This window comes from Pristiophorus japonicus, chromosome 18 (assembly GCF_044704955.1).
Source record: "Pristiophorus japonicus isolate sPriJap1 chromosome 18, sPriJap1.hap1, whole genome shotgun sequence".
NCBI classification, from domain to species: domain Eukaryota; kingdom Metazoa; phylum Chordata; class Chondrichthyes; family Pristiophoridae; genus Pristiophorus; species Pristiophorus japonicus.
This window is the reverse complement of record NC_091994.1, coordinates 8273630-8287541: the sequence shown is the minus strand read 5'-3', so window position 1 is coordinate 8287541 and position 13912 is coordinate 8273630. Positions and strand designations below refer to the sequence as shown.

The 13912-nt window shown below is 50.3% G+C and overlaps 1 protein-coding gene across 1 annotated transcript in view; it reads left to right on the top strand.

The window, feature by feature from the left end:
- Nucleotides 1-12732, top strand: part of cope (COPI coat complex subunit epsilon) — a 29271-nt gene extending 16539 nt beyond the window's left edge. Inside the window, exons 7-10 of the mRNA XM_070860799.1 lie at nt 616-771; nt 4824-4892; nt 10120-10194; nt 12390-12732. Of these exons, the coding sequence (XP_070716900.1) occupies nt 616-771; nt 4824-4892; nt 10120-10194; nt 12390-12437 (348 nt within the window). The 3' untranslated portion in view covers nt 12438-12732. The remainder of the gene's footprint in view (nt 1-615; nt 772-4823; nt 4893-10119; nt 10195-12389) is intronic.
- The last annotated feature ends 1180 nt before the right edge of the window (nt 12733-13912 follow it).

Genomic DNA, 13912 nt, shown 5'->3' with positions numbered 1-13912 from the left:
GCCCACTCCGTTGCACCAAGCGGTTCAAGAAAGCGGCTCGCCACCATCTTCTCAAGGGGGCAATTAGGGAATGGGCAATAAATGCCAGCCTTGCCAGCGATGCCCACATCCAATGAATGAATATATTTTTTAAACGCTCTGGAATTCCCTCCCTAAACCCCGCCACCTCCCTTGACTGTCTTTAAAACACATGTCTTTCATAAAGCTCTTGGTTACCACTCCTAATATCTCCTTTGGTTTGCCATCAATGTTCCCCCTAATTTTCTCTTTGGGTGCGTGGCCCCTTTAAATTACCGCGCATTTGTGGTTTTTGACATTAGAGCATCGTAGAGCTGGCTGCATGGGACCTGCAGATCATCGCGCAGCTAAACGGGAACGTTGCTTGCCTTACGTTTTTTGTTTCCTTGCGTCTCCTGTGAAGCACCTTTTTTATCCTACGTTCAAGGCGCTATACAAATGCAAGCTGTTGCAGTATGACATTGTAACTAATTGGGATGAATCAATCATAGCTTGAAACCACTGCAATAGTTGGAAAATACTCTCTGTTCTGAAAACTCATCCTGTGCTGTATAATTGCCAGCGTCTGGTGAATCTATTATTGTTCACTCTCTACAGGGTGGGGACAAGCTGCAGGATGCCTTCTACATCTTCCAGGAAATGGCAGATAAGTACACTGCAACCCTGCTGCTTCTGAATGGACAAGCTGCCTGTCAGATGGCACAGGGCAAGTGGGATGATGCAGAAGGAGTTCTACAGGAAGCACTAGACAAGGTAGGTGTAGCTCTCCAAGACTATGATCACATGAGTGGGGAAGAAAGCTATCCACAAGAGGCCATTCGGACAATCTTATCTGTGGCAGCTCTTTGCTTGAGCAATCCACAACTAGTCCCACTGCCCCGATTTATCCTCGTAGTCCTGTATCTTACTTTGCTTCAAATATTTTACCAACCTTCCCTTAAACGATGAAGTGGTCTCTGCCTCAACTAATTATTTTGAGGGTGCGCGGCCCATTCAAATTTCTGCACATACACGATTTTTCCATTTAAAAGCTGGTGAACCGGCTGCGCGGGACCTCCAAAGCAGCCGTGCAGCTTAACAGGAATATTAACCTGAACCACTGCCTTTGGTAAAGTATTCCATGCTCCAGTAATCCACTGTTTGAAATATTTCCCAACTTCTCTCCTCACTCTTAGTGACGATTTAAAATTAATGACCCGCTCCCCAACCAGAGCAAATAGCATTTCCCTATTCGCCCTAACAAAACCCTTCATAATGTTAAAAGCTTCTATTAAGCCTCTACATCAGCCGTCTCTCTCCCAGTGGAAATAGTCTCGGTATCCAGTTTTTCCTCATAATTAGTGTTTCCATTCACCAAGCGCCATCCTGGTGAATCTATGCTATTTATGCTGTGGCTTAACCATCCTTTATAATGGGGCACCCTGAACAATACAGCGGCCTAAACAATGTTCTATGAGGAAGAGTGCCCTTCATAATGTGTGATTGTATATTGGGTGGGATTTAAGTTTAGGGGCTGGTTAAGAGCAATGTTCCCGCTCTTTTTTTAGGTCACATGGTCCCTTTAACAGGCTGCGCACGCATTCAAACTTCTGCGCATGCACGTTATTTTTGCATTTGGAAGCCAGCTCACTGGCTGCACGAGACTTCAAGGCAGCCACGCAGCTTAAAGGGAACATTGGTTAAGAGTTGTTGTGTTGAGCTCTCTTCTTGGCTGTGCAGATCAAAAGGTCCACAGTTCAAATCCTCCCCCCCCCCCCCCCCCCCCAACCCCAGCCCCCATCTTGTGCTGATCTCCACACAAGATAGGAGGTTGAATCTTGGCCACCTGAGCAAAGGAGGGGAACATCAGCCAGGGTTCCTGCTCGCCACTGGATCCTGCAGGAAGATGCACGTGAACATCAGGCTTGGCTGTGATGCTCTCCGCAGTCAACTGGCCAAGTGACCGTCGCCATCGAGGCTAACAGTCGAGGGCTGGTCACTGCCTGAAGACTGCCTGTGGAACAATAGCTCAACAATTGGTGCCTTCAGGAGAGGATGGAAGTAGATTGGAGAGGTGGGACAGGGGGAGAGGTACAGAACAATAACCCCAAGCTGGTACAGCATCTGCAATGAATTCACGATGTCTCATTTGTCTTCAGTCTGCTGCTTATTGTTAGGTCATATGAAGGCCAGACTATGTTGTTTATGACAGTTATAGATGAGTGCCACGGCCAATGTAATGTTAATGGGTAAGCTTCTCAATGTCCATCCTGTACAAAGAGGTTTGGTGCCACCTTGTGGTTGACAAATGTTCCAACAAAGAAAATAGAGAAAGTGAGGGTTGTGGGGAAAGCAATTGCACAATCCTGTGCTGGCAAGGGGCGAAGGTGAGAGATGGCCCTGATAGTTTGGCGTGCGCTCCCTATTCAAGGTGTGTGATTGCAGCATTACTCCTCAACACCGATCTACTCTTCCAATTAAAAATATTTTTGTATTAATATAGGCTGCTGAGTACAGAGTTTTCACACTGACCTGTATGCAGCCTTGGTTTGAGGGGAATGAATTGCTGACCGAAAGGAACCATGAGTTTGAGCAGTCACGAACAACGTTCCCTCTAATTGTTTTTCATGCGTGGTTCCTTTAAATTTGCTGTGCGGCAGCGCCTGTGCAGTACCTTCTCCACCATCAATAGCTGGTGAGCGACCTGCGCAGAACCTCCCGATTGATGCACGTTCGGGCGCCTGCACAGCATGGGGGGGGCGGGGGGGGGGGGGGGCGGGGGGGGCGGGGGGCGGGGGGGGAGAACGTTGGTCACCAGTTGGACTCAGTACACTTCCTAGTGGATCCAGACCCACAGCAACAAGTTGAGCAACATTCATGGTCTGTGCTTGCATCTGAAGCATAGCAACTTGGCTGCAGTACCGAGGGCAGTTAATATCTGTGAGATCATTCCTCTTGGGAGGGGGGGGTTAGCAAAACAAGAGTAAATTGCAGGATAGGATAAATCCCCCAGTGAGGACTTCACAACAGGCAAACTGAATTGTTTGAAATAGTGCAGATTTGTTTTGCTCCACTGATATTTCCACAGATCTTGTAATATAACATCCATCAAAGATTTAAAAGCAACACTTTTAATGAAGCCACTGACTCCTTGCAGGGGTTAAGTTTCCACAGGTGCTGGTCGTCACCATCATCATAGGCGGTTCCACGAGAGTTCACAGATGTTTCAATGAAGGACCCGATGTTCCAGTCCTGAACTCCAGTTGAGGGGGTGGAAGATGCCTGTGCGTGAATATTTTTAATGTGTGGTGACTGTTGCACATCAGCCACCACACGGGCTTGACAGAGCTAGGCCTTTATCCAGTGGCAAGGGTTAACCAGGACAACTGGAGACCTGCTCTGCTGCACGGACCTAGTGCGCGCACATATCGCAGTGTGGGCTGGCCCGTGCTGCTCCTGGGCCCCATACTCTCATTCGCCGCACCTCCACCACGATATTCCAGGGCCCGGCGTTCCAGCTCTATTGCCCTGACTTGTGGTGCTGTTCTCGCACAGGTCGAGGCGGCCACGATGTTCCAGGGCCTGGTGCTCCAGCTCTATAGCCCCGACCTGTGGTGCTGTTCTCGCACAGGTCGGGGCGGCCCACAATGTTGGTGCTGGTCACACTCCACTGAATCCTCTCAAGTGGTCACTTTTTTTTCAATATGCATAAGCCGCGACAGCAAATTACTATGCACTACCCCACTACAGGGGGCATCGCCATCGATCTTGTCCTCGCCACATACACACTTGTATCAAGAGCAGGAAGCCTATCACCGAGTAGGGATCATACCTGGGATTTTCCCACTTACTCTAGTACAACTATACACTGGATAAGCTCCCCGAGCCATGTCGGGGGGAGAGGTGGTTCAATACCATATTTAAAAGAAAACATTTATATGTCAAATAAAAACACAAATTTGAAGATTTTCTTTATATAGCTTAATCTCCCTGTAACACTTGATGTGCAGTAAGTTTGAACTTCAGGGGTAGAAGTTATGCTACAGCTGTACAAAACCCTGGTTAGACCACACCTGGAGCACTGAGAGCCGTTCTGGGCCCCACGCCATAAGAAGGTTATATTGGACTTGGAGGGAGTGCAACGTAGGTTTACCAGAATGATACCTGGATTTCAAAGGTTAAATTACGAGGAGCGATTACACAAACTTAGGGTTGCATTCCCTGGAATTTAGAAAGTTCAGGGTTGATATTTGATCAAAGTTTGCAAGATATTAAGGGGAACAGAGAGTAGATAGAGTTGAGGATTTGGGGGCACAGTCTAAATATTAGAACCAGACCTTTCAGGAGTGAAATTAGGAAACATTTCTACACACAAAGGGTGGTAGAAGTTTAGAACTCTCTTCCACAAACGGCAATTGATGCTAGGTCAATTAATTTTAAATCTGAGATTGATTGATTTTTGTTAACCAAAGGTATTAAGGGATATGGGCCAAAGGGTGTATGGAGTTGGGTCGCAGAATGGCAGAACAGGCTCGAGGGGCTGAATGGCCTCCTGTTCTGATGTTTCCATCCCAGAACAGGCTTGAGCTCTGCAGCTTGTGATGAAAGTGCAGCAGATCTGTTTTGTACTGGTGACAAAGCAGCACTTTTCCTCAATCTTTGGGAGTTGAATATTCCATTTATTTGAGCACTTGATGTTCTAATTACTCTGTTCTTTCGACAATAATGCAGATCCACTTCCTTCTGTTGGAAGTAAATCTCCAATCACCTGTTTGTAATGCTAAACTATTCTTTCTTTTCCTTCCGTTTTGCTTTCGTTCCCACAGGACAGCAGTCACCCGGAAACTCTCATCAATCTCGTTGTACTTTCACAGCACCTGGGCAAGGCTCCTGAGGTAAGGCTTATGTCAATATGGTGCCAGTAAACAAGGAACTAGAGCTCCCCCCCATGTCTTAGTGAGTAAACGCACTACCCAGTGTGGAATTAAACTAATGTGAAGAGTGATGTCCCATGTTGAATCTCCAGTCTCTGCAGAATGAACTGACCTCAGCCAGGGATGATGTTGGGACACTGAAATTGATCTTTGCATCCCTGAGATAGAGGGCCAGGGTATGTTTGCATCATGCAGAATAGATTCCCTTTATCCAGCAATACCTACCTCTTATACCATCCCCGCTTATGCCAGACAGCTGTCTCTATCCGATTACCATAGGCAGCAATTACAAACACGCTGCTTGAACTGTATTAAGCGTGTCCAGTATTCCGGGCAGTTGAAGTGGCTGTTTGCACCTGGTTGAAGAGCGATTTCTTTACAATCCCGATCAGGTTGCTTACAAACCTTGAGTAATTATCTGAACAGGATCATTTTGGGACAGTGTCAACCTACCAGGCTCCAAGCATAGGCATAGCCATTGGCATGTGTAATTTCCTTCATAGCATAGCGCTGCCCTGAGAGAAACAACAGTCCCACACTGTTCTTGTGGTGGGACTATGATGGTGACAAGTCACTGTTACTGTCTCTTCATTTAGCCACACGCCATAGGGTGGATGGGGTACAGTTGCATAGTGGGTTATGTTGCTGGACCAGTAATCCAGAGGCCTGGACCAATGACCTGAGACACGAGTTCAAATTCCAGCTGGGGAATTTAAATTCAATTAAGTAAATCTGAAATAAGGTGGTATCAGTAATGGTGACCATGGGCCCAAGTTTCGGGCTGCGCCGTTCTCCTGGACGCCCGTTTTTCGCGCCACAAAGTGCGCCTAAAAAAAACTTAGATTCTCCGGCTCCCTGCTGGTCCTCTGGAGTCGGGCGCGGCGCAGCACGAGCTGTAGGGGGCGGAGCTAGGTCCCTGCGCTGAAAACCGTGCCGGGACCTCTGCACATGCGCGCTACAGTGGGCGCGCATGTGCAGTAGCTCCAGGCGCCCAAAACTGTGTGGGAGGGGCCCGAAGCACGCAGCCCCTAGCCCTGGCCGAATGGCCTCACTGGGGCTGCGTGCATAAGGCTGCCTCCCACGGCCAGCTCCTGCTTCCTCCCGACACTGACCCGACTCCCGATTCCCGGACCTGACCTGACCCTCCCCCCCCCCCCCCCCCCCCGGACCTGACCTCCCGACCCCAGACACGAACCGAACCGAACTGACCCGACCCACGCTCCCCCCGACCCAACGCCACCTACCTGTAAATCTGGTGCTGGGGACGGGCCCTGCCCAAAGTCTTGGGCCCGGCTGGGCCTGGCCCGTTCAGCCTCCTTCCCCCTTCTTTCCCCCCCCCCCCCTTCTCCTCCTCCTTCTCCCCTTCCCCCTTCTCCTTCTCTCCTCCCCCCCCCTTCTCCTCCTCCCCCCCTCACCTTCCCCCCCGCTTCTCCTTTCCTCCCCCCCTGCTTCTCCTTTCCTCATCCCCCCCCCGCTTCTCCTTTCCTCCCCCCCCCGCTTCTCCTTTCCTCCCCCCCCCCCCCGCTTCTCCTTTCCTCCCCCCCCCCCCCCCCGCTTCTCCTTTCCTCCCTCCCCCCCGCTTCTCCTTTCCTCCCTCCCCCCCGCTTCTCCTCCTTTCCTCCTCCCCCTGCTTCTCCTTTCCTCCCCCCCCCGCTTCTCCTTTCCTCCCCCCCCCCCGCTTCTCCTTTCCTCCCCCCCCCGCTTCTCCTTTCCTCCCCCCCCCCCGCTTCTCCTTTCCTCCCCCCCCGCTTCTCCTTTCCTCCCCCCCCCCGCTTCTCCTTTCCTCCCCCCCCCCGCTTCTCCTTTCCTCCCCCCCCCCCCCCCGCTTCTCCTTTCCTCCCCCCCCCCCCCCCCGCTTCTCCTTTCCCCCCCCCCCGCTTCTCCTTTCCTCCCCCCCCCCCCCGCTTCTCCTTTCCTCCCCCCCGCTTCTCCTTCCCCCCCCCCCCCCCGCTTCTCCTTTCCTCCCCCCCCCCGCTTCTCCTTTCCTCCCCCCCCGCTTCTCCTTTCCTCCCCCCCCCCCCGCTTGTCCTTTCCTCCCCCCCCCCCCGCTTCTCCTTTCCTCCCCCCCCCCCCCCGCTTCTCCTTTCCTCCCCCCCCCCGCTTCTCCTTTCCTCCCCCCCCCCGCTTCTCCTTTCCTCCCCCCTCCCGCTTCTCCTTTCCTCCCCCCTCCCGCTTCTCCTTTCCTCCCCCCTCCCGCTTCTCCTTTCCTCGCCCCCCGCTTCTCCTTTCCTCCCCCCGCTTCTCCTTTCCTCCCCCCCCCGCTTCTCCTTTCCTCCCCCCCCCCGCTTCTCCTCCCCCCCCCCGCTTCTCCTTTCCTCGCCCCCCGCTTCTCCTTCCCCCCCCCCCCCGCTTCTCCTCCCCCCCCCCCCGCTTCTCCTTCCCCCCCCCCCCCCGCTTCTCCTCCCCCCCCCCCGCTTCTCCTTTCCTCGCCCCCCGCTTCTCCTTTCCTCCCCCCCGCTTCTCCTTTCCTCCCCCCCGCTTCTCCTTTCCTCCCCCCCCCGCTTCTCCTTTCCTCCCCCCCCGCTTCTCCTTTCCTCCCCCCGCTTCTCCTTTCCTCCCCCCCCCCGCTTCTCCTTTCCTCCCCCCCCGCTTCTCCTTTCCTCCCCCCCCCCGCTTCTCCTTTCCTCCCCCCCCCCCCCCCCCCGCTTCTCCTTTCCTCCCCCCCCCCCGCTTCTCCTTTCCTCCCCCCCCCGCTTCTCCTTTCCCCCCCCCCCCCCGCTTCTCCTTCCCTCCCCCCCGCTTCTCCTTCCCTCCCCCCCGCTTCTCCTTCCCTCCCCCCCGCTTCTCCTTTCCTCCCCCCCGCTTCTCCTTTCCTCCCCCCCGCTTCTCCTTTCCTCCCCCCGCTTCTCCTTTCCTCCCCCCCGCTTCTCCTTTCCTCCCCCCCGCTTCTCCTTTCCTCCCCCCCGCTTCTCCTTTCCTCCCCCCCGCTTCTCCTTTCCTCCCCCCCGCTTCTCCTTTCCTCCCCCCCCCCGCTTCTCCTTTCCTCCCCCCCCGCTTCTCCTTTCCTCCCCCCGCTTCTCCTTTCCTCCCCCCCCCCGCTTCTCCTTTCCTCCCCCCCGCTTCTCCTTTCCTGCCCCCCCGCTTCTCCTTTCCTGCCCCCCCCGCTTCTCCTTTCCTCCCCCCCCCTGCTTCTCCTTTCCTCCCCCCCCGCTTCTCCTTTCCTCCCCCCCGCTTCTCCTTCTCTCCCTCCCCACCCCCTGCCCCCTCCCCTCACTGTCAGAAGCACAGACACTGACAGAGACACACACAGACAGAGAGATAGAGACACTGACAGAGACACGGGGGGGGGGGGACGCTGTTGGAGGGCTCCCGGTGCTGCAGTCGGTCAGTAGAAAATGTTTTATTAATTTTTTTGATTGATTTGTTGTTGTTTTTATCATTTATTATTGATGATGGCTCGTTATTTGTAAAACTGAAGTGTTTAATGTTTGTAAACTTCCCTTTAAAGCCCCCCCCATTCCCTACTCCTGATTTGTAACCTATGCCTGATTTTCTAAAGTGTAGACAAGGTTTTTTCGAGCGTACAAAAATCTTCACTTACTCCATTCTAAGTTAGTTTGGAGTAAGTGTTCACTGCCGAAACTTTGAAAACAGGCGTAAGTGGTCGGACACGCCCCCTTTGGAGAAAAAAATTCTGTTCCAAAGTGAAACTGTTCTAACTGACTAGAACTGGAGCAAACTAAATGCCTAGAATTTGAATTTCTAAGATACTCCGTTCTACACCAGTTGCTCCAAAAAATCAGGAGCAACTGAAGCCGAAACTTGGGCCCCATGAAACTACCGGATTGTCGTAAAAATCCATCTGGTTCACTAATGCCCTTTAGGGAAGGAAATCTGCCGTCCTTGCCCGGTCTGGGTCTATATGTGACTCCAGACCCACAGAAATGTGGTTGACTCTTAACTGCCCTCTGAAATGGCCCAGCGAGCCACTCCGTTGTATTCAAGAAGGTGTCTCACCACCACCTTCTCGAGAGCAATTGGGGAATGGGCAATAAATGCTGGCCTTGCCAGTGATGCTCACATCCCGTGAATGAATTTTTTTTTTAAAGAGACCAGTTTGACTTTGAAAGTACACAGAAAATACATCCACGTTGCAATTGCAAAAGTGTCGGAAGATAGTGCTGGCTCTGCTTTTAAATGGAATTTACATTTACATCTTTCAAATTAATGTGCAATTTTTAATTGCTGCCACGGATTTCTTGTCCCGTGCGGCATTGTCAGCCGCCTCGAGGATCTGTGCCGTCAGCTTATCCCGGCCAGCGCGTATAACGGGCAAATTATGTTCACGATCGCGCCTGCTATACGTAGTGGGGACTGTATTTATCAAACCAAATCTTGCTTCTTCTTCCAACTTCTTTCCTCTCTGTTTCTTTAAGCTGCTGCCGTTGCACTAATGATATAAATTACTCAATAATGTATGCCACACAATGAGCTTTGCGGTGTTTGGCTTGGCTGTTCTAAGTGACTTTGATGATGAATGTGTGAACAGTTTAAATTGTACCATGGACCTAATGTGCACACCTCAACTCCATTAATCATCCTGTTTTCATGCCTTCTGCTTGGGCTAGGTAAAGTTCATGTTGTGGAACGCCAAAGACTGTTTTGCCACACAGCCTGTCCGCATCAGGGAATCAAATTTTAGAGATTTAAACAGGAGGGGGGAAAAAAAGCACACATGGCAGAATTGCACAGCAGGTCAGTTTGCATCTGAAAGCAGAACGATGTTTAACATTTCAGGGGAGACGTCTCATCAGAACTAAGGAGACCCTTTGGTGTGAAGATCTATTCTGTGCTATCACTGAGTTGGAAGGGCAATAGTTGAATGTGGCAGAAATCTCAGCGGGTCAGGCAGCATCTGTGGAGCGAGAAATGTTTCGGGTCGATGAACCTTCATCAGAACTCAGTTCTGACAAAGGGTTGTTGACCTGAAACGTTAACTTTTTTTTTCTCTCTCTCCACTGATGCTGCCTGACCCACTGAGATTTCCAACGTTTTCTGTTTTTATTGTCGATTCCAGCATCCGCAGTATTTTACTTTTGTATTAGGGTTTAATGTGGTACGGGGGTATATTCTGTAACCAGCCAAATACGATTTTATAAATTTAACAACTATGGGACTTGTAGTGATGCCAGACACTCTTGGCGATGCCATCTCAGACTTAAGATACGCTCTTCCTTTTCATACCCAGGTTAGTAACCGCTACCTCTCCCAGCTGAAGGATGGACACCGAGGGCACCCGTTTGTTAAAGAATATATGGCCAAGGTATGTGCTACAGCCAGTAACACAAACTTGTATTACCACTGGCTGTAAATGTAGTAACTTAAATTAAGCTTTCTGGTTAAGTAAGGGATGCTCATTTCAGTTGGATAAATCCAAATCGGGGGAGTCTCACATTTGATCCCTTGTCATTAAGTAGAGCGGATCTTAGTTGGATCGGTGATTTGGGGAGTTTGTTGTGATTGGCTTAAGTCTTCCCCTTGCTAGGAATTGCTAAAACCAGCATATCGCTATCCAGAAACCCCTCCCTAATAAATGCTTCATGGGGCCATCAGGCAAGGCTTAAAGCTCGAGTGGAGCAGAAAGGCTGCCGTGGACTGGTTGGGCCGAATAGCCAGTTGCTCTGCTGTATATTCTGTGTAAAAGCTCTCTCCAGTCGCATGAACCGCCTGCTGCTCCCTGATCAGGCTCACCAGAATAGTTACAGCTAAGCAGGAGGCATCTCAGTATCACTGGGGCTTCCTCCAAGTATTCCCTCTCCCTCCCTGTGGGGAAAGCGAGGCCTCTGCTCCATGGTGTTTCTTGATCGCACCGTCGAGCTTGGTATGTTGATCTTTGTGGCTGTGTTTCTGACCAATCTATGTCGCGACACAAAGCACCTTTAGTGTACTTAATAAATAACATTAGAAAAACAAGGATTGCATTTATATCGCGCCTTTCACGATGTCCCAAATGCTTTACAGCCAGTGAAATACTTTTGGACTGTACTCACTGTTGCAATGTAGGAAACGCGGCAGATAATTTGCACACAGCAAGCTCCCACAAACAGCAATGTGATAATGACCAGATAATCTGTTTTTCGTGATGTTGATTGAGGGATAAATGTTGGCCAGTCTGTTCATTGAGGGAGGGGCACTAGAATGTTGCTGTAGGGGAGAGTAGTTTTAATATTGCAGAACACTGTCATCATCATCATAGGCAGTCCCTCGGAATCGAGGAAGACTTGCTTCCACTCCTGAAGTGAGTTCTTTGGTGGCTGAACAGTCCAATACGAGAGCCACAGACTCTCACAGGTGGGACAGATAGTTGTAAGGGAAGGGGTGGGTGGGACTGGTTTGCCGCATGCTCTTTCCACTGCCTGCGCTTGATTTCTGCATGCTCTCGGCATTGAGACTCGAGGTCCTCAGCGCCCTCCCGGATGCACTTCCTCCATTTAGGGCGGTTTTGGGCCAGGGTCTCTCAGGTGTCAGTGGGGATGTTGCACTTTATCAGGGAGGCTTTGAGGGTGTCCTTGTAGTGTTTCCACTGCCCATCTATGGCTCGTTTGCCATGAGGGAGCTCCGAGTAGAGCACTTGCTTTGGGAGTCTCGTGTCTGGTATGCGGACTATGTGGAGCTGATCGAGTGTGGTTAGTGCTTCAATGCTGGGGATGTTAGCCTGAATGAGGATGCTGATGTTGGTGCGCCTGTCCTCCCAGGGAATTTGTAGGATCTTGCAGAGACATCGTTGGTATTTCTCCAGTGACTTGGTGTCTACTGTACAAGGTCCATGTTTCTGAGCCATACAGAAGGGCGGGTATTACTATAGCCCTGTAGACCATGAGCTTGGTGGCAGATTTGAAGGCCTGGTCTTCGAACACTCTTTTCCTCAGGTGGCCGAAGGCTGCACTGGCGCACTGTAGCCTTGCAATAATTGACAACATGGGAGGAGGGGGCGGTGGGGGGAGGAGATCAAATATGAACTGGTGGGATGTTCGTTGCACTGAAATAATGGAATTGAAAAGTATAATTGTGATGCTATGTTCAAATAGTGTGAGACCAAGCATAGTATGATCCCAGGGATAATCCCTGCAGCAGGTTCAGGGCACCTTACAAGTTGCCTGTAGTTGTCGACTATACTCTATGATTCTGTAGCTGAATACAGAGCAAAATGCAACTGCAGCATTACAATCGCGGGCAGCCTACCCAGGGACGCAAGTGCAGGACCAACATGTTAAAAAATCGGCACCTATAGTCCGGTCAGGGACAGCTCATTCTGTTGTTTTGCAGCATCCTTGCAGCAGGAATCCATGAGGAGTGTGATGACCCAGTATCGCCTTTTCATCTGCGTGTCTGTGTGCTGCGTGCAGTGATTCACTCTGTGAATTGTGTTTCTGTTACTGTCTGCGTACTAAATGGATAACGCTGCAAATTCACTATTGTGATGGTCGGGTAATTCTGTATTCTCAACTGTCCGCACAGGAGAATGAGTTTGATCGTTTGGTGTTGCAGTACGCTCCCAATGCGTGAGAAGGATGGAAACGGTGTCTATGAAGATGGGGAAACTATAATCTACATTCTCGGGCTGTTTTCCTGTCAAGCACCTCAAACTGTGGAGATTTGTTTTCAAAATAGTAATGTCTAAGTAACTTAGAAACCTTGTATAAAGTGACCAGAGAGCAATCATTATCACTCACTTGAGATTCTTCTGTTAAATATTAAACATTTTACATGTGTTCTGCTTGAGATTAATTTTGGTCATGAAACTTACTGAAATCTGTAAAAACTCAACACATTCCGAATAAAAATGTCAATGTTATGTTAATTTTAAGGTTATGCCATTTTTGAAATTGATCAGATTCCTAACTACTTACTCACAGGACATGAGCCACACTGGCACAGTGTTCCCTGTCATTATTTTTTGGTGCCGCCGCCCCCTTTAAGGGGTTGTGCAACTCGTTCAGAAAAATGCGCATGCGCTGGTTTTGTGCTGAAAAGTTGGCTGCGCGGGATCGTTGGAACGCTGTGCAGCTTAAAGGGAACATTTGCCGGGCGAGGCAGCATTTATTGCCCCCTTCTGGTTGTTTGAGGTGCTGCAGTCCTTGTGATGCTGGTGCGGTCGGTAAGCTCGGTCACCACACGTTAATAAAAATCCACGCACAGGCATCTTCCACCCTTCAAGATGTAGTTCAGGATCTGGAATATTAGGTCCTTCATTGAAACACCTGTGAACTTTGTGGCGTGGGAGCAAGTCATCCTCGATACAAGGGACTGCCTATGATGCTGTCATCCAACAACCCCGCAAGTAAAGTCTAAGTTCACTTTTTAATCGGGTCCTGAGTTACGTGATCTCCGCTCTCTCGGGCAGTGGTGTGTGTGGGAGGCAGAGCAAAAAAGGATGAATTTAATTAAAGGGATGAATATAATTAAACCCCCCCCCCCCCCGCCTCTGCTCCTTTCACAACCAGTATCTCAACCCCAGCTTTAGAAGAGTTCCTCGCACAGTTCCGGTAGATTTTTAATTCTCCTAGCCGTGTGTTGGGTTGTGTTTATCATAAAATCAGATCATTTCTATGCATTACACCCCCATTCACTACACAGTGAATTAAAGTACTATATTCACTTGAGCCTTTTGGTGTTTGAGCCCTCCCTTCACCTCCCCCCGCCCCGAGTACAATTTGATCTGGAATGCCAGACCCAAAAGGGTTATATTCTTGAAGCTGCACATTAGTTCTGTGTACTCTTATCAAGATGCTACACTACGAGTAAGACATAACACAAAAGATACTAAGACATAACACACAACTTGCTTTCTATTCTGTAGGCTTGTATTGCACAAGATCAACGACACTAACCCAGAGTCAAGTGTACATCAATGAATAACATGCCTGTGTTATTCACTAATTTTGTTTCCACCTTCGGAGTCTGTCTAAAGTGGTGCGAAAAACGTCTAGAAAGCTGCTCCTCGGTATCCGGGATTGAGTTATGAAGAGAGGCTGGAGAAA